Raw genomic sequence first — 20,971 nt, 5'->3', positions numbered from 1 at the left:
AGGTAATGTAAGCCACTTTGCAACACTTGAGGCCTACTGGGTGACCCTGGGCCAGTCACAGTTCTCTCAGAACTCTCTCAGCCCCACCTGCCTCACAATGGGTCTGTTGTTGGTAGAGGAAAGGAAGAGGAAGAAGAAGAGGAGGAGATTGGATTTATATCCCGCCCTTCACTACCTAATGGAGTCTCAGAGCGGCTTACAAACTCTTTTCCCTCCCCCTCCCCACAACAGACACCCTGTGAGGTAGGTGGGGCTGAGAGAGCTCTGACAGAAACGGCTCTTTTTCAAGAACAGCTCTTATCAGAGCTGCGGCTTGCCCAAGGTCATCCAGTCAGGTGCAAGTGGAGGAGTGGGGAATCAAACCCGGTTCTCCCAGATTAGAGTCTGCGCACTTAACCACTACACCAAACTACACCAAAGGTGCCAGTTGTGGGGAGTGGAAGGGAAGGTGATTGTAACCTGCTTTGAGACACATGAGGCCTGCTGGGTGACCTTGGGCCAGTCACAGTTTATCTCTTAGGACTCTCTCAGCCCCACCTGCCTCACAAGGTGCCTGTTGTGGGGAGAGGAAGGGAAGGCAATTATAAGCCACTTTGAGACTCCATAGGGTAGAGAAAGGTGGGGTATAAAAACCCTCTTTTCTTCTTCCTTTATAAATGTGGATACATATAGAAGAATTCTTTCATGTTTTCATTTTGATCTATAAAAGATTAGCCAATTGACAAGGTGCTTTTGGCCTCTGTCCCAGTTTTACACAACTTTTCCATCATACTCCTAACTTCCTTCATTAACACATGTTATGCTTAATCACAGTGTTACAAGCCCAGTATGGTTTCTTTATTAGTGAACTTCAGACGATTTTGCAGTTTTGAATAGAACTGCAGCCTTGGTCTTAGTTCTCCAACCGTGAATTCCATAGGGTTTAATAAGAATTACTATTTTTTAAAGAGAGTGCATTCAAATGTATGTAATTGTTGTAACTCAAGATCAGACAGCTCTTTCTTTAATCAGTGATTTCAGTTTATTAGAACAGAACACATAACAACACAACAACACACAGAAAACCTCCAACTTATATACAGTTTGGAACAGGCTAAACCACACCCCTAGAACAGTAAGGTCCAATCATAAGTGAGAGCTTAGGATCAATAGGGTTTGTTCCTGCTTAAGTCATAGTCTTCATTGATGGGTCCATTGCACAATGGCAGCCAATCAGGCCATTGATTTCAGGAACTGAGAGTCCATGGAGTGAAACTCAGGCTCATTCTACAATTGAGGCTATCCATATAACACAATACATAACAGTAATGTTTCTCTGAACATTAGCAAAATGCTGTTGTGATGTCCTGGGGCAGGGGTGTCAAACATGTGGCCCGGGGGCTGGATCAGGCCCCTGGAGGGCTTCCATCAGGCCCGCAGTGGAACTGGCCATCTCCTGCTTCCAGTTCTGCTGCTTCTGCTTCGCCAGACTCTCTTAATCACTCAGCCATTTCATGTTTTAACCTGGGTCCTAGACTCAGAACTCTGAGCATGAGATTTCTGTGTCGAATGTCAATAAATCAAAAGTAGGTTTGCAGCTTACAGAGCTAATGTTTTAAGCATGTTTTTATTTTGAGTTAAAAAAAATCTTTGTTTCGTGTCCTTTATAAAGTTTATACCTCTGCCACCTTCCGGACCTCATAACAAATGAGTTCGACACCCCTGTCCTGGGGTGTCCCTTTTAGACCCTTCATTTCATTATCCTGGGCCCAGTGTCGCCACTGAGGTGCGGGAAAAGTCTCAGTTATCTTTCCCACCTTCCCTATCATGCCGGGGATCCCAGCCGATACAAAGTTCTTGGGAAGTTTATGGGGAAATAATGCAGACTTGAGGGAAATATTCACAGCAAGACTTGTTCAGACAGTCACCAGTATACACAGCGTCTTGCTGTATCTCCGTAGCTCTTTCACTCTCAGGACAACATAAAAGGTCTAAATTAATATTCTGATCCCTACACTGTCCTTACATCACTCTCTGGGTTACCTTAACCTTTTCACAAAACTCCTCTCAAATTCCTAAGTGTCGCAATGTCTCATCTACAACATCTTAACTCCCTCCGCCTGCTTCCCGCCCACATCTATTAGCTAGTGGCGCCCAATTCTCATTCACTGCTTTGTTGCCGGGCGGTTTTTCTTCCTTCCGTATTTGTCAAGCAGGAGGGACTAGCGCCCCCCCCCCCCAAGGCACTTTGGCTATTAACAAAAGTCTCTTTGTTCTCGAGCTAGTGAATTGCTTAAACATTTGATTATATGATACGTGAGGTGGCCTTTTCTTTTCTTTTTTCTTAAAAAATTAAATCTTTACTGTGGCCCGCAGGCCATACAGAAGCGGAACGACAACATTACCTAAAATTGTGTCATGACCTATGTCATCCTTTCTTTTTGAAGGGTTAAGTCCCCAAACCATTTGAGGTTTAGACCACTATCAGTGACATCTCATAGCATCTGTCACATCTGGCTTCTTTCCCTGAAGCTTCTTGCCCACCTTGAACCTTCCAGATAGGAAGACAGTTTTCATTTTGTTTATTTACATTTTCCTAACATTTTAATGGTTTATGGAGGGGGGGGGGACCTTTATCTCTCTCTCTTAAACTTTAATCCACTGCCGTGCTTGAGAAATGGTTTTTTGGCTCTTGCCGCTTGATTCTGTATACTGGAAAGAATAAAGTGCTGCAATTTTAAGCAATCTTCTGTTGGTTGAACCTTGGCTTAATGTACGATAAACCCGCTGAAAACAGTGGGAGAAGGATGGTTCTTGGGAGGGGAGAAAAATGGAACTGTGTTGACCTCCCCTGTCAATACCGTGTTTTGCTTGGTTTTAATGATGAAAGGATTCTGTTCTCTAGCAGCAAGATACAAAAGAGGAGAGTGTTTCAGTCTCTCTGGTTGTCAGCCTTTACTTTTTTCCGACTTGAGTACAAAAGCAGGCTTGCAATGCCTTCATCCATCTTTTTGACCTTTGGCCCCGCACATATATCTCTTTGTAAGATGGAGTCGATTCACATTTAATTAAAAACAAAAAACGGCGACCAGTACCTGGGTGAATGTGGGGTTTAAATTATGTGGGAGCTAAGGAGGGTTGGCCACGGTAGTGCTTGGATGGAAGACCACCAAGGAGGACTGGGGTTGCTGTAGGGGGGAAAGGCAATGCCAAACTACCTTGCCTGGAACACCCCATGGGTTGAGTTCCCATAAATTAGTTGCACCTGAACAGCACATTCTTCTTCTTCAGCTGTACATGTGTTGAATGTTGGAATATAAGGATGGCTGCATGTGGGTACAAGGGAAAACCATGTGTATGTGTGACAGGGAGTAATAGTTGATGTGAGTTTTATGTTCGATTGTTTATATGCCAGTGCTCTTTAACAGGCCTGTAGCTATGGTGGGTTTTTTTTGGGGGGGGGGCTATGTCCCCTTTCTTAAAGGCATTTCTCCTGTAAATGCTTTTTTCAGTCATTTAAAAACATTTTTAAAGGCGTGCGCTTCTTTAAGCAGAGTGGGGTGCTGTATTTGACTAATTCCCACACTGAGCAAGGGGGTTGGAGTAGGTGACCTCTAGGATCCCTTCCAATTCTGTGTCAAGAAACTGGTTTCTTTTAAGAGAGTTTTTCTGCCCAAGTATTAGCTTTCATGACTTTAGAAGTCATCACCTTCACCTGCTGGCTGGTTATCAGAATTGTTGCTTAGGCTGGCAGAAGTGATTAACTTGCAGCATTTGAGAACTGTCATCTAAAGTGTTTGACACAGCTTGCAATTTAGAGATCTATCCTGGTAACAGCTTCCTATTGGCTAAATGGCTTTTCTTTCTGCACTGAGAACTTCAGCCCCACCAGAAAAAAAATTTGCCCCACAAGCCACAAAATCCTGGCTACGGGCCTGTCCTTTAAAAATAAACCATGTGGCATTCTGGGGAAATGGAGATGGCAGTTAGAGATGGCAGTCAGCAGACTTCAGTGCTGAGGTCATTTTGGTTCTGAAAGTATTTTAGTTCTTAAATTAAAATCAACATTAAATCCACGTCCTGCCTTTCCCCCTCATTGGAGTGTAACGTATGCTGTATGTGGATTGTACATTTGTACAGGGGGCATTGTACAGTGCATTCAGTGCACACGGTATGTACAGGCTAAAGCAGAAACACCAAGTCCTGACTAAGGATGGGGAGCAGTTGAGCAAGGGGGAAGGCAAGAAGAGGCAAGAGTAACAGACCAGAGAAGAGGAATTAAAAAAGCAATGGTAGCATGGTGTAGTGGTTAAGTGCACGGACTCTAATCTGGGAGAACCAGGTCTGATTTCCCCACTCGCAGCTGCTGGAAAGACCTTGGGCAAGCCATAGTTCTTCTGTCAGAGCTGTCCTTGAAGGTGCAGTTCTCTCAGAGCTCTCTCAGCCCCACCTACCTCGCAAGGTGTCTGTTGTGGGGAGGGGAAGGAAAAGGAGTTTGTAAGCTGCTCTGAGACTCCAAATGAAGGGCGGGGTAAAAATCCAATCTCCTCCTCCTCCTCCTCCTCCTCCTCCTCCTCCTCTTCTTCTTTTTCTTCTTTTTCTATGGGGCACCAGTTGTTAGGAACTGACTAGTGTAAATGAGAACAGACTGTGGTGCACTTCTTTAAAACAGAATAGCTCTGGCAGGCTCATGTTCCCAAGATCTCCGCTGTCCATTTCAAAAGCAGCCATTTTCTCTGGTGCCCATAAGGAACTAAGTGGGAGGGGGGGGGATGCGAACTGGGTCCTGCTTGGGGTGGCAGAGTCCCTTGAACTGCCGCGGCCTGTGTCGGCCTCATCGATAGCTGCACGCCTGTTCGCGCAGATGGCTTCTTATCAGGGTTTTAGCCTCACGTGATATCTAATGCACAATAACCAACTGCCATGGATACTTAGCGAATGACGTTAACCGGCAAGAGACCTTGTAAATCTACTTCAGCGTGCATCGTGGCCGCTGTGCTAAAGTCATCTTACTGTTGGCTGAGTTATGCTTTCTTTGTGCATGCTCGATCAGCCTTTCTGCCATGCACGTCGGGCGACATAGGGATGCCATACCTTTGGATGGCTCCATTTCTGTGCCGCAGCCTTCCCTGCACTACCCTGTTTGCTTTTGGCATTCAGCTGCAAGCAGAATCAAAATGAGGATTCTATATACAGCACTGAATCGAAGGGCTGCATTCCCCTGTCAAAATCCATCCACATACTTTGTGTTAGGAATAAATCACCTTCAGCAAGGCTCCTACTTCTCCCTACCATCTTCCCCCTCCCCCGCCCCTCATGTTAAGGCTAATTAGTACCTTCAGTCACACACAGTGAAGATTCTTGTGTTGTTGTGGCAGCTGCTGCCAAATAAACTTTTAGAGAATCTACACAGCTGATCAGAAGTCCTGCTGGGCAAAATATGCAGCGTATGATTTATTTATTTTTAATATATGCAAGTTGTACAGTATGGACAGCCCAGGCTAGCCTGACCTCGTCAGGTCTCGAAAACTAAGCAGGGTCAGCCCGGGCTAGTATTTGGATGGGAGACCTCCAAGGAATACCAGGGTCGTGACATGGAGGCAGGCAGTGGCCAACCACCTCTGAACGTCTCTTGCCTTAAAAATCCCACCAGGGTCCCCATAACTCAGCTGTGACTTGACGGCACTTTCCATCTTCCGTATCGTTTTTGCCGGGTCTGCTTTTCATTGGCTTGCACAGTGTTTTCATTGATTACTTTCACGTCGTATGATCTCATCCCGTCACTCTGAGGCCATCAGCCCAAGTTTGCCAAAAGCTGTGAAAATTATCGCCCCAGACTCTTCATTCAGAGGTTTTGCGAGAATTGGTTTTAAATTGCAAGAAATTTTACAAGGAATGCGTTGGAGGCTATTGGTTGCATACATCCGCTGAAAGAGAAAAGGTTCCAGACGGTATACTATAAACCAAGGAACTTTAAACATTGAGTTGATCTTCTTCATCTTAGCACTGAAGAAGAAGACTTGGTTTTTATACCCCGCTCTTCTCTACCCTAAGGAGTCTCAAAGCAGCTTCCTTTCCCCACAGCAGACACCTTGTGTGGTTGGTGGGGCTGAGAGAGTTCTGAGAGAACTGTGACTGGCCCAAGGTCACCCAGCTGGCGTCACATGGAGGAGGAGTGGGGAATCAAATCCGGTTCTCCAGGTTAGAGTCTGCCACTACACCATGCTGGCTCTCCCGTGCAACTGTGGGCAGAATGCAACCCGCAAAGCCATCGAGTGTGCAGGACCGATTATTTGATTTTAATGAGAGGGTTCTCTTCCTCGGACCAATAGTAACATAGAATTCTTTTTCTTCCTTTCTATTGAGGGTTCATTCAGATATTAAAAGTTGCTGTCTGTAATGGCAGTTTTTAAAGCTTTTAATGGTTACTTAAGGTTATATGTTTTAATTGTCATCGTCAGAAGTTGCCTTGATTCCAGTGCAGCGTACGGGAAGGTCATTGTGAGATAAAAGCCTAGGTGGGGCTATATAGCTGAAAAACTGGGGACATGCAGGTAGATGGGGGAAGGCTCAGTTTTCACTGTCTGAGGTCACAAGGAATGCAGTTCTAAGCAGCACTATGCTCCTCTAATGCCACTGAAGTCAGTTGGTTTAGGATCGCATTGTCAGATGCGTGTCCCCCTGAACTGTTTGCAAACGCACGAAGCTGCCTTCTACTGAATTAGACCATGGGTCTACCAAGGTTGAGCAGTGGAACAGTCTGCCTTGGGAGGTGGTGGATGCTCCTTCGCTGGACGTTTCAAGCGGAGGCTGGACGACCATCTTTCGGGCACGTTGTAGGTATATAGGGCTATCTTTCAGTACTCCTGCAGAGTGCAGGGGGTTGGACTAGATGATCTGCAAGGTCCCTTCCAACTCTAACATTCTATGATTCTATGATTCTAAGATCAGTACTGTCTGCTCGGGCTGTCAGTTGTTAGCCGAATTGCTCTCTAGGAGAGACAATTGGAACAGTTAATCGGGTTCAGGTCAATTGTATACAGAGGATGGGCTGCACCAGTACATTCCCAATGAAGAGACAGAGGCAGAAATAAAATTCTCTTTAGTTTACTAAGAATCACTCAGTGCACACAATTACATACACACACACAAGACCTAAGTAAAAACAGAGAGATTTGGAATAGGACTTTCGCATTAGCAGGATATCGTTGGTGGGAGATATTTACCTCAGGCGATGCGCAGCTCCTAAATCTTCCAGCGGGAGGTATTAGGGTAGGGAGGAAAATATAAATGTGGAAAGCGTGTGTAATCAGACCGGCTGAGAACACATGTAGCACTCTAGCTGCAGACTAGAGCATAAAGCGAGGCAAGGATTTGAGTACAGCAAGCTGGGCGTAAGGGAAAAAGCAGACAGGCAGAGGGCATAGGCGAAGGGGTCCCTAGGTCACTCTGTGCTCTAAGTTTTAAAGCTGCTGCCGAGAGCAAGAGGGAGGGCTCAGGTGGCTTACACCTGGTGGCCCTGCCCTGCGGTCTGGGATTGGCTAGCGTGGTGAATTTCAATTCTATTGGCTACCTTGACCGTTGGTACCTGGGAGGGGGAAGAGGTGAGTCCGGGGTCAATGGGGCTGACTCATCGGTGACCGGCCAATTTCTCCATGTGGAATAGAAAGTCTTTGCCGTCTGGCGGAGGGGTGAGTTCTGGATAAGCCTCTCATGTGGAGACCGGGAGTCTGGGCTATTTAATGAGTTTTCTGTGTTTGCTGTAAAACCTGTGTTTGCGCACACATGATAAGCGAGAGACAGGGGGAGCACCTCTGGAGCGATATCATTTCAGCAGATCAACATCTTCAGCTGGCATTGTTTCCTCCCTGGGCGCCCTCAACGTGACCTTTTATTACACAGTCTCTTTATTAGCCCTCTCCATCAAGCTGTATTAATATAACATAGTCCAGAAGTAGCCCAATATAATGCGTCTGGGCTAACACAATGGCTCAATGGGGTCTGAGAGAGAGCTCTTTCACATCATCTACCACCTGCTCCATCTAATTGGAGATGCCGGGAATTGAACCTGGAACCTTCTGCATGCCAAGCAGATGCTGTACCATAGAGCCACAGCTCCTCCCCTATTTTGGGTTGAGATTCCTCTCTTCATTATGATAGAAACCTTTTGCCTTTATAGCAGTGATAGGGATTGCAGTGAAACAGTATCTGATATTCGAACATACAAACTTGCTTTTCAGGTCCATCTAGCCCAGTGGTTGCCTATTCTGGCAGGCAGTACTATTAAGCTGGAGATGCCAGAGACTGAACCGGAGAACACACAAGAGCGTTCATCGATTGCAAGCAGAAAAGCCCATGATATTTTATGTGTGTTATACAAAGCACCGTCAAGTTGCAGCTGACTTATGGTTTTCAAAGCAAGAGGCAAATGGAGACGGTTTGCCATTGCCTCCCGTTGCCTGCCCCTGCCCTGGACTTTCTTGGTGGTCTCTCATCCAAGTAATAACCTGAGCTAACCCTGCTTAACTTCCAGGATCTAACAACATTGTTCTAGCTTGGGGCTGTCTAGGTCAGAATACGATATTTGATAATTGGTAATAAATATCAGATCTTCCCCTCTTCCGCACATCCGTCGTATTCCTCCCCCCTTTCTCAAGTCGTGGAATGCGGCCCATTATATCCTGTGGATTTTGACCCACATTGTGTCCTTGAAAGAAGTGGTCTGCCCTCCCGTTGTGATGCTTCTGCTCAGCAAATTTAGCTCTGTGAGTCCCGTCCCCCCCCTTCCGAACTATCAGGTACCTCCAGTCTGAAGCTGTGGCTCGTTCGGTTCTCTTCGCTTTCCTTCATGCCCACGCGGGTGTGTCTCTATATATATTTACTTTATGAAGTAAAAGAAGCCTTCTCTCTTTCAGGTTTTGTCGCAATTTTGATCCCTCGCCTGGACCTGGTGATCTCGTTTGTAGGAGCCGTGAGCAGCAGCACTCTGGCCTTGATCTTGCCACCGCTGGTTGAGATCCTCACTTTCTACAAGGACAAGGAAGACCTGGGGATGGTGCTGAAGGATGTCTTCATCGCTTCCCTCGGAGTGCTGGGCTTCATCACCGGCACTTATGTGACTATTGAAGAAATCCTTTGTCCCACTTCCTTGCCTTCTGTTAATGCCACAGTGGCTCCAAATTGTTTGAACGTTTCACATTTGGCCGCAGGTTTAGATTAACATTGGAAGACTGTGATTCCATTGAGTTCATTACGATGGATTTCCTCGGGAACCAAAGATAATGTTGGATTCCACAAGGTGAAGCCTCGGACCCTGAATGGATGTTGGAAAATTAAAATACCTTCTGCCCAGTGTACGCATCTTGCGGACCAAGGTCTCCATCTATTCCTGCCTTCCAGTTCGAGCCCCCAGTGCTATGTCTAGCAGAGAAATCTGTATTTTTTGATAAATAATAATCGGAAATTTCGGGCATGAAAGCACTTTGGAACGTAAAATGCTGCGCCCCCAAGCGTTGCAGATTTGGCTCACACAAGCCATGAGGAGTTGTCTTCATCAGTCCTTCTAGTCACATGTTGTTGGGGGAGGCCACTGTCTGCCGAGAACCTCTCCGATGCAGGCCCCACCAAATTGTGCAAGATGGCAGATGGGCCATTATGCAAATCCCATGTCATTTCACTTATGCAGCCGGGACTCACAATGGACTGTGGTTCCCAGTGGGACAGGTCTCAGAGTTAGCCTGCTCCCCCTCTCCTCCCACAAGCTTCCCCCCCCCCCCCCCCCCAACGCCAGAAAAACTTTTTCACACCCCTAATTTTCAAGGCAAAAGATGTTCAGAGGTGGTTTGCCATTGCCTGCCTCTGTGTAATGATCCTGGCATTCCTTGGTGGTCTCCCATCCAAATACTAACCGGGGTTGGCCCTGCTGAGCTTCCAAATCTGACAAGCTGTCCAGGTCAGGGCCCTGCAAGGGTAGCTGTCCATAAAGGTATTAGAAACAAAAGGAGACAGTTACGCATTCCTGTATACTGACTGGAAAAAAGTGTTTCTTGGGTGTGTTGCTGCAGTCTGTTTACATGCCAAAAAAAAAAAAAAAGCCCTTTGCAATGATGGGATTTTGCACTTAGGTTTTTTTTAGCAGAGCAGAAATAAGATTACGATACAAGCTTTGTTTCAACCTTCAGTGAATTATTTCCCCTACCCTACTTAATCGCAGCTGTACAAATCTGCAGTATGCTGTATTTTTTCTATTTATTCCTAACAGAGTAACACTATATTTGTACTGTAGCACTGTATATTACTGTACAGATGAGATGTTTCTCCAGTGTTCTGCCTTAAATGAATTTGCCAGTCACAGTTCTGTGCTTTGGGGTGGTAAGAGGGCGAAATGAGGAAAACGAATTTTAGCAAAGTGCAGAAGCCCTTCTGATATAAATCAGAAAAGTTAAAAAGGTTTAAACCCTGCTAAAATCAGTTTGCGTCACGCACGTTAAAGGCCATGCTAATTCACATTTATGCCTATTGTATCATGCCCCGTGTGCACTCATTTCTTTAGTGGGACAGCCACCCGGAACGTCTCCTTCACAAGCTCAGTTCTGAAATGAATGGGAGCAGCTGTTTTCCTGTTTGCTGACTTCAATGGGGCTTGCATGAGAGAACTTCCTGGTAGAACTTTGTCCTTTTATAGTGTAACTGTTCATTGGGGAGGGGGTGGTTGTTGTTTATAAATATGATGTGTCTTTGGTGGGAGCTGAGGAGAATCTGCATGATAGGTCTCCTGCCTCACTTTGGGTTTTTCCACATGTGTTATTTTGGTCGGTTGTATGTCCGTACTGAGTCCCCCCCCCTTTCCATGCATGTTTTGCTTTCTCTAGGGGCTGCTTCAGTCTTTTGTAGCTGCAGGGTTTTTAAAAATGCTCCAAACCCCTCCCCCCAGAGCCAGTTTGGTGTAGGACAGCCAGTTTGGTATAGTGGTTAAGAGCGGTGGACCCTAATCTGGGAGAACCGGGTTTTATTCCCCACTCCCCCACATGCAGCCAGCTGGGTGACCTTGGGTCAGTTACAAGTTTTCTCAGAGCTCTCTCAGCCCCACCTCCCTCACTGGGTGTCTGTTGTGGGGAGAGGAAGGGAAAGGAGTTTGTAAGCTGCTCTGAGACTCCGAGTGATGGGCGGGGTATTATTATTATTTATTAAATTTGTACCCCGCCCTCCCCGTGAGCAGGCTCAGGGCGGCTTACATTGGTTGGGTATAAATCCAACTCTTCTTCTTCCTCTACAGGGAGGAAAATGTGTGGGAAAGGAGGGGGGAACCCTTGATGCAGTATGGGCACACAACCGACAAATTAACATGTGCGGAAAAACCTTTTGCGTCTCCATCAGCCTTTGCGGTGAATTCCATGTTTCATGTAACACGAAGCACCACTACATGCACTAGTCTGGGAAGGGTCCTGCCTCTCCCCTCCCCACAGACACCATCCTCAAGGTCAAGCACAGCATAGGGGATGGTGTGTGTTCGCACTCAATTCATGGGCTCTCCCAAAGCGCAAGTTGACGAAAGGCAGTGTGAATCAGGCCTACACGTGCACAGGTGTATGTCCATAGTGCCTGCGCCACACGAACAGTATAGACTGATCTCCCCTGCTTGTGCGTCCCACTCTGTGGACAGGATCTCCGGCTTGGTGGTTGTGTGCAATGTTCCCTCTAAGCTGTGAAGTCTTGTGAGCAAAAATTCTACTTTGTGAGCTACCAGCATTAAAGTTGTGAGCCAGCGATTTGGCTGCTGCATAAATTGGTTTGCTCTGGAGCCCTCCTTCCTGAGCGAAGGCAAAAATATGTGAGCCGGAAGCTAAAAAACTGTGAACTAGCTCACACTAACTCAGCTTAGAGGGAACTCTGGTTGTGTGTTGTGGCCAGTGTTCCCTCTAAGCTGAGTTAGTGTGAGCTAGCTCACAGTTTTTTATCCACCGGCTCACACATTTTTGTCTTAGCTCAGGAAGGGATGGCTCCAGAGCAAACTAATTTATGCAGTAGCCAAACTACCTGCTCACAACTTTAATGCCAGTAGCTCACAAAGTAGAATTTTTGCTCACAGGACTCCATAGCTTAGAGGGAACATTGGTTGTGGCCCCAGTTTTTTTCTTAAACGCATCATGTTCGGCTTGCACTTTTAAATGGACTGGGCATATGCAGTAGTAACGTGGGCATCAGCTTGTTCACTGTGTGTAAATATGTATATCTGTATGTGGCCCCTACCCAACTCTTTGGTTCTTATGATTCTGTGACTAAGCAATGAAAACAAAGCATTACTCCTTTTTTAGCACTTGTTCTCTCTATCTCTTGCTTGGGACCACTATGCACGATAAACAATTTATAAAAGACATATTTAGACTTAGCTTAAGTCTATGGAAATGCACACTTTTTTGTCTGTGTGGATTTTTTTTTTTAACTGAGAGGCACACTAGATGTGACGATGGCAGCTGTGTGTGTGTTTGGACCCAGGTAATCCCTGCAATCCTGTAGAAAGGGGGGGGGGGTTGGGGCAGTTCAGTGGAACAGCCAAATTCTGCCCCCCCCCCTCGTCGTCACTTTTCGCCCCTTAACTGTGCACCAGAATTGGGTGGCTGGAAGAAATGCGCTAGGGGAGGAAGGATGCAAGTAGTGAAGCAGTCAACTAGGACAGGGGATCCCTGGCCCCAAAGACATCCACCCATCCTCGACCAGAGCCAGGGCTTTCTCGGCCCTGGCTTCGACCTGGTGGAACTCTCAGCCAACTTCCGTCAGGGCCCTGCGGGACTTAATGCAATTCCGCAGGGCCCGTAAGGCAGAGATGTTCCGCCAGGCCTTTGGTCGAGGACAGCAGTGGTTTTCCATCGTAGCCGGCACCCTCCTCTTTTCTCCCACCTTGCCCACTTCGGCTTCCTCCTTAACCTGCCCATGAGATGGAAGAACAGTCCAGAGCAGGTTTTAGATTAAGTTATAGACGCCATCTGAAGATTGTGAAATTCCGGATTAATCAATTTGTTGGTTTTAAACTATATTTTTGTATGTTTTGATCTATTGCAAATCGCTCAGAGCCCTGTGTACTCAAGGATGGGGCGATTCAGAAATTCAATAAATAATAAAAAATAATAAAAATATTTGTTACACAGGTGTCTCTCCCCTTCCTTAAACTGGACCTGTCCCCTCTGCTTCCTATGCAGCTTTGGCAGAGGGTAAAAGGTACAGGTTTCCCTTGCTCGAAAGCCAGTCAAATCCGACTCTAGGGGTGCGGTGCTCATCTCCATTTCCAAGCCGAAGAGCCAGCACTGTCCGAAGACTTCTCCGTGGTTATGTGGCCGGCATGACTAGATGCCAAGGTGCATGGAACGCTGTTACCTTCCCACCAAACTGGTACCTATTTATCTACTTGCAGTGTCTTGCTTTTGAACTGCTAGGTTGGCAGGAGCTGGGGCCAGAGATGGGAGCTCACTCCGTCACGTGGCACTAGGGTCTCGAACTGTGAACTACCGACCTTCTGGTCTGCAGTTCAGTGTCTTAACCACTGCGCCACCACAGCCCATAGCTTTGGCAGAAGCACAGTTTAAACTCTGCTCTGAGGCCTCTTTGCTCAAAGCTTGAACATCTTGGGCATAAATGTATTCTTAATGTGTTCTGGTTAATCCAATGGCACATTCTGTTTCTCCCAGTACTTTGCTTTTGGCAGTTCCCTCATTGGGGGCATGAAACTCACTTGAATCATCTCTTCTCTGCCCTGTGAACGCTTCTGTGTAGAATCTGTACAAATAGACTGAATGACTGGAGCAGGAACCTTTGGCCAGCAGCTCACACTAACGCCATCTGGCGCAATGGAGTCGAGCCCATTGTCTCCAACGTCTTGCCGATAAGACCATAAGTGCCTTTGGAAGTACTGAGGTTTTCTGCGATGCTGAGCCTCCGGTGTCGCCACCTAAAGTGGGAGCACACCTGAAGCTCAAGCTTGGATCCCTGTCCTTGGAAGAATCGCTCTCTGAAGATCTTGGCAGGATTGTGGAGAGGTTCAACACCCTATGACCAAACTCGACCGCCTTTCATTGGCCCATCTCATCACACAACCAGTGGTTCAGATTTCTTTCACGCCTTGCAGCTGAGCATGATGTAGCTGCTAACTTCCTACTTAACCTTTTCAAAAAAAGTGCCTGACAGATGAGAGCTCCAAGACACAATGGTGTTTAAGTTTTCACGGTGCTCATTACGTTCCGAGCATTGTACACAATCTGTTTTGCAATGTTTTTCTATCACAGCGGACCATATTCCTTCTGAGAGTCTGGTTTATGGGAGGTTTGCATAGCTGGTAAGCCCTTCTGATGTCAGTAGCACTACTCTAAAGCAGGCTGGGAATAGCTACTCCAGTGCACGTTTTATCTAGGAAAATGTGAAGAGAGATTCTCTGGGAGAATGCATTTACAGACTTGCATGTCAGATAAAATTGGAGCAGTCTCCGTGTTCCGAATAAATTCTGGGGAATCCTTGCCAAAGATATTGAAATGTAGCAAAATCCTTTTTAAATGGGGGGGGGGAAACCCCTCCACCAGTGATGCAGTTAGCTTTTAAGATACTGTAAATGAGGGTAGCTAGATTTGAGTCCAGTAACACCTCTGAGACCAACAAGATTTCCTCGCCTGAGAGGAGTGAATGGAGAGTCTCAGTCTTATTTTGACATATTTATTGCTTTGCGACCGTTGACCTCCTAACCTTCGCTTGTTGTTTAGTTGGTCTTCGCATATCTTAAAACGTCTTCATCATGTTACATGTTAAGTTGCCGTTCGGCCCCTGTCTATGTTTGAACCTTGCCTTCTATTCAATTGTGTTTGAAAAAGTGTGCCTTGCACATGGAAGCTCATACCTGGAATAAAACTTTGCTGGTCTTAAAGGTGCCCCTGGGCCTGAACTTTATTCCGCTGCTTCTGATCAGCCTGGCTGGCCACCAAGATTTCCAGGGGATAAACTTACCAGAGTCAAAGCTCCCTTTGTCAGAGAGCTGATGAAGGAAGGGGGCTTTGATGCCCGAAGGGAGCTGTGAGTCTCAAAAGCTCATACCCCAAAAAAATCTTATTGGTCTCTTAGGTCAGTGATGGCTAACCTTTTAGAGACCGAGTGCCCAAGCTGCGACCCAAAACCCACTTATTGATCGCAAAGTGCCAACACGGCAATTTAACCTGAATACTGAGGTTTTACTTTAGAAAAAACAACCCATACATTAACTTAAGATGATCCAAACAAAGTAAGGAAAGCAATCCCAAATGCTTTCATTTACTTGAAATTATTTGGCAGAGAATTCGACACTTTAATGATGGTCTGGGCCTGGCTGGGGCGATGGCACGCGTGCCCACAGAGAGGGCTCTGAGTGCCACCTCTGGCACCCGTGCCATAGGTTCACCACCACTGTCTTAGGTGCTCCTGGACCTGGACCTGCTGCAGACCAAAAGGGCTCCCCTCTGAAACTAAATCGGGGCAGGTGCTTAGGGGGAGGGGGCTGCCGGAACGAACCAACAGCTGCAGAGGTTTAAACGCGGATACGTATTTACGGAGGGAACAAACAACAGCATAAAATAAACTATTCCAGTGGGTATTTTCCTGTTCTTATACTATAGAAAACCATGGGATTGTGTTAATATGCCGGATGTCTTTTATATTTAAATGGGTTATATTGCGGGTATTTTTTGTTTTTAACATGGTAAGCTCATCGGCTGTGTTTTAAAGACATCGCTGGGCCATTTTGCAGTGTTCCTTAGGCACAGAAATTGGATATGAAGCCAATGGGATTTCTTCCATGTGTTTTGGTAGCCGACGTGCTCTCTGTCTCAATAAAAACTTTGCAGTACGACTTCTCTGAGCTGTTTCTTGAGACTCTTCAATCTTCTGTGTGTAGCTTTTCAGACATGTGGGAGAACCAGCTGTCATTTGGCACCCTGTTTTTGCCTTCCGTCGCTAGTTGCAGCGATGTTCAAGGGCTGCCCTATACCTTTGCTATCCCATAGGAAGGCTGTTACACCCCTTTGCCTCCGAGAATGTAAATTTACACTAACTACCTAATTTTTCCTTTCTTTAGCCTTGCGGCTGTCCTGCGAGGTGCGTTAGGCCAAGCAAAGGTGACTGGCCCATGGTCATTAAGAAAGGCACATGGCAGAACGGGGATTCGAACCTGGGTCTTCCAGGACCTAGTCTGAGGCTCTAACCATTACACCATGCTGGCTGTGTATGTTGCCTCCTGTATAATGACGTCTCCGCCTCAGTGAGACGCATGACGACTGCAACAGTTTCCGGGGTAGGGGGGCCTCCCCCCGCTTTTTTGGAAGCAAGAAAAAAAATATTTGTCTTGCATATTGTTTTTGTATGAGATCGGAGAAAAGAAGAATACTACTTCACACTGCTGCTGGAAGTGGTGATAGGCAATGTTCCCTCTAAGCTGTGAAGTCTTGTGAGCAAAAATTCTACTCTGTGAGCTACTGGCATTAAAGTTGTGAGTGAGCAGTTTGGCTACAGCATAAATTAGTTTGCTCTGGAGCCATCCCTTCCTGAGCTAAGACAAAAAGGTGTGAGCTGGAGGCTAAGAAACTGTGAGCTAGCTCACACTCAGCTTAGAGGGAACACTGGTGATAGGTTCTAGGTTAGATAGTTGTCAAAGGTGGGGCCAGGGCTGAATGAGACCTCCATGTTGAGAGGCAGTATATTCCAGTGCCATTTGCTGGGTGCAGCAGCGGAGAGAGGCTTTGGCCTCAATGCCCCCGCTGGGGGCCCTTAAACCAAATGAACACATGAAACTGCCTTCTACTGAATGAGACCACTAGTCCTTCTAAGTCAGTATTGCCTACCCAGACTGGCAGTGGCTCTCCAGGGGTTCAGGTAGAGGTCTACCGGATCCTTACTGGAGCTGCCCGGGATTGAACCTGGGACCTTTTGCATGCCAAACAGGTGCTCCACCACTGAGTCCTTCTGGGGTGCCTGGTTAGACCAGGTAGAAAGCAGAAGTAAGAAGACTTGGTGATTCTTTTGGCTAACATGCACTTCTGGAGGGAAAAGGAGAGTGGCAGAGAAGGGATGGTTCTGTCAGGAAGAAGAGTTAGCTATTTGTCAGGGGGTGGGGGGAATGGATGACTAGTTAAAGCCTTCAGTGAAAAATTTCCCTCATGATTTCGAAGACATTAAGTAAGACAAAGTTCCTTGAGAACTGAATGGCTTTTCTGTAGAGATCCAAGGTTCCTTTCAGTGGGCCTTTAGCTTAGATTTCTTTATACCGCTTTTCCTAACGACTGTTTTCTAGAAGCCCCAAGGTTTCCCTACAGGAGGAGGACTTCTGCTTGTATATGTTTTTCTTAAAGCCTATGATCTCTCTCGCTTTTGAGGCAGAAACCAGCATAGCAAACAGCTGAAGATTGGCTGTTCTGGAAAGCACCTCTGCCTAAGTGAAGAAATCCTCAGAGCATTGTGCCAGCTGGCTCCCCTACTTCTTTTGCATGTTTGAAATACCGAGTGTGCCTAATAAGAACGTAAGAAGAGCCCTGCTGGATCAGACCAGTGGTCCATCTAGTCCAATATCCTGCCTCACACAGTGGCCAGACAGTTCCTCTGGAGGGCCAACAACAGGGCGTAGAGGCCAAGACCTTCTCCTGATGTTGTCTCCTGGCTCTGGGACAAGAGGTTTAGTGCCTCTGAATGTGGAGGTTCCCCTCAGTCACCATGGCTAGTAGCCATTGACAGACTTATCTTCCATGAATCTATCTAACCCCCTTTTAAATAATCTACATCCTCTGGCAGCAAATTCCATGTTTTACTCACTCTCTGTGTAGAATCCTACGCAGATGATATGAATGAAGGAATGGCTATTTGGTAATTTTCGATGAACCTCTTGTCTCCTCAAGGGGGGGTATGATGATCTTCTTTCAAAAGTTTTGATTTCCCATCTGCAGGAAAGATCTACCACCATCCAACATTTTTGCAGGACAAAAGGGCAACTGTGCTTATTGCTGACACTTTGAGAAGAACAGCAACAAAAAAGGGAGGTGGTCTCATAAGGTCAAGTGATGGAGACCAGCAAAGAATGTCTGAAATATTAATGTCAAGATCCGTACTTTGCAACTGTACAGACATTGCCTTTTCATTTGATCATTTATATCTTCAAGTGTAACCAGAGCCCTTTTCAGAGCTTATGTGCACACATACCAGGAGTCTAGCAACTGAGTGTATATCTTCCTGATATACCCAGTCCCCATGTACAATGCAGATGCTGGAAAACATACCCATCATTTTCATGCTTTGGTATTATTTAAATGTATGCCTAAAATACAATGAAGTAACATCTCGAAACAACCGGAGAGTTTGAACAGACACAAAGATCTTAATTACTGCGTCAGAAACTCTTCTGCATCAAGCTTTGCACAGACACCAAAGGGGTAGCCCCATAAGTTCTAGGGCTGTGGACTGCAGGTTGGGAAAGTCCTGGAGCTTTTAGGGGTGGAGCTTGGAGAGAAGAAGAAGAAGAAGAGATTGGATTTATACCCCGCCCTTCACTACCCAAAGGTGTCTCAGAGCGGCGTATAAACTCCTTTCCCTTCCCCTCCCCACAATAGACACTCTGTGAGGTAGGTGGGGCTGAGAGAGCTCTTGACAGAAACTGCTCTTTTTCAAGAACAGCCCTTATCAGAACAGTGGCTTGTCCAAGGTCATCCAGCCAGGTGCAAGTGGAGGAGTGGGGAATGAAACCCGGTTCTCCCAGATTAGAGTCCGCACACTTAACCACTACACCAAACTGGCTCTCCAGGGCATGGTTTGGGGAGGTTTGGAGAGGGCATGGTTTGGGGAGGGACCTCAGTGGGGTATGCCATACACTCCATCCTTCAAAGCAGCCATTTTCTTTGGGGGAATGACCATCAGAGGGAGGAGGGCAGTGAGTAGGGGTTGGCCATAAGGTTGCCATCCTCCATGTAGGATCTGGAGTTCTCTGGAATGACAACTGGTCTTCAGATTACAGTTTCCTGTGGAGAAGATGGCTGTTTTGGAAGGTGGACTCTATGGCATTAGACCCTGCTGAGGTCCCTCCACAGGCACCACCCCAAAATCTGCAGGACTTTCTCAAACCAGAGTGGCCCAACCCTAGGTGACATGGGTGGAAGTGGGCAGGGGTCGGGGTGGGTGTTTATGGTTTCCAACCTCCAGGCGAGGCCTGGAGTTCTTCCAGAATTACAACGGATCCCCAGACATTTCTCCTGGAGAAAACTGATGCTTTGGGAAGGTGGACTAGGACATAATGCCTTGCTGAGGTCCCTCCCCAGTCTACCCCCCCCCAAATCACTAGGAATCGTATGTGCCAGAGCTGGCAACCCTAGTCGTTGGGTGTATGGGTGGCAGGGAGTGGGTTGGGCACCCTAGCTCCAATCCTTGTCCAAGACACACGATATGACCCTCTCTTTCTAGGTATATCAAGGTGGGTAGCCGTGTTAGGCGTTCTGTAGCAGTAGAAAAGAGCAAGTGTCCAGTGGCCCCTTAAAGACTAACAGAATATGTGGCAGGGTAGGAGCTTTCATGAGTCACTGCCCACTTCTTCAGAGAAGTGAAGAAGCGAGTATCAGATAAGTATCTGAAGAAGTGAATAGTGACTTGGGTTGCCAGCCTCCAGGTGGGGCCTGGGGATCTCCCACTTTTACAACTGATTCCCCAGCTGACAGAGATCAGCTCCCCTGGAGGAAATGGCTGCTTTGGAGGGTGGACTCTGTGGCACTGTACCCTACTGAGGCCCCTCCCCTCCCCAAACCCCCCCCTCTCCTGGCTCCACCCCCAAAGTCTCCAGGTGTTTTCCAACCCGGGCCTGGCAACCCTAGTAGTGACTCATGGAAGCTCATACCCTGCCACATATTTTGTTAGTCTTTAAGGTGGTTAAGACGCTGAACTGCAGGCTGTGGAAGGTCAGTAGTTCAGCAGTTCGAGACCCGAGTGTGCCGCATGACGGAGTGAGCTCCCGTCACTAGTTCCAGCTCCTGCCAACCTAGCAGTTCGAAAGCAAGAAATTGCAAGTAGATAAATAGGTACCACTTCGGTGGGAAGGGAACAGCGTTCCGTGCGCCTTGGTGTTTAGTCATGCCGGCCACATGACCACAGAAATGTCTTCGGACAGCGGCGGCTCTTCGGCTTTGAAACGGAGATGAGCACTGCAACCCTAGAGTCGGACTCGACTGGCTTTCGAGCAAGGGAACCTTTACCTTTAAGGTGCTACTGGACTCTTTCTAAGTATGGAAGACTGGCCTGTTACATTATTATTACACCAGAGTCTGAGACGCGTTTCCCTCTGCTCCTTCAGGGAAGAGGATTTTTTAAAATGTCTGTTTAGCCTTGTTGCCGCTGCACTGAAGGCCCATGCCATGACCTTAATGGAGGGAGGAAAACAATCTTCTTGACGCTATATTTCGAGATAGCCTCTCCAAGTGTTTGCCTCAGGCTGTTTTTCTCTTCAGTTTATTAATCCTGCCTGAAGTTCTCTGAAGTCCTCCGGTGCCCACCTGGCTTTTGCTACAGAGCTGTCACTGTGGGGAGCAAAGTTAATTGGGCAAGTTCTAGTCAGCCTCGCTTCTTTGGCGGTTGCCAAAGCCTTCCAAACTGTCAGTCTTCTGTGAGGGACAAGGAGGATATCTTTTCCGAGTTTTGCTTAAGGGTAGCCACAGGTCTCTTGTCCACGTACAACATCACCTTCTTAGAAAGGCCTGAAAGCAGGGGGAACCATTTGAAGTCTGTTGCTGAGCACCACAGGAAATAAATCCTGCCGTGTGCCCAGTGCTAGAGATAAAACAATAACCTTTCTAGGAGTTTAGCTTCTTCTTCTTTGTCTCCTAAGGTAACTGGGCTTCAAACGTTTCATGGAAGAATAACAGTAGATACAAGCAAAAGAATTTGTGGACAGATCAAGTGCTATACCCGTGGGTTTAGTCCATTCCCCTTTTCATCTTGCTTTATGTACTAAAGCAGAATA

At 46.9% G+C, this 20,971-nt stretch overlaps 1 protein-coding gene across 1 annotated transcript in view; it reads left to right on the top strand.

Annotated features, from left to right (window-relative positions):
• Positions 1-9,383, top strand: part of SLC36A4 (solute carrier family 36 (proton/amino acid symporter), member 4) — a 113,957-nt gene extending 104,574 nt beyond the window's left edge. The window contains exon 11 of the mRNA XM_015416226.1: positions 8,895-9,383. Within this exon, the coding sequence (XP_015271712.1) occupies positions 8,895-9,199 (305 nt within the window). The 3' untranslated portion in view covers positions 9,200-9,383. The remainder of the gene's footprint in view (positions 1-8,894) is intronic.
• The last annotated feature ends 11,588 nt before the right edge of the window (positions 9,384-20,971 follow it).

This window comes from Gekko japonicus, unplaced genomic scaffold (genome assembly GCF_001447785.1).
Source record: "Gekko japonicus isolate JY-2015 unplaced genomic scaffold, Gekko_japonicus_V1.1 scaffold568, whole genome shotgun sequence".
NCBI lineage: Eukaryota > Metazoa > Chordata > Lepidosauria > Squamata > Gekkonidae > Gekko > Gekko japonicus.
Note: the sequence above shows the minus strand (reverse complement) of the source record. Positions and strands in the feature narration are given on the sequence as shown.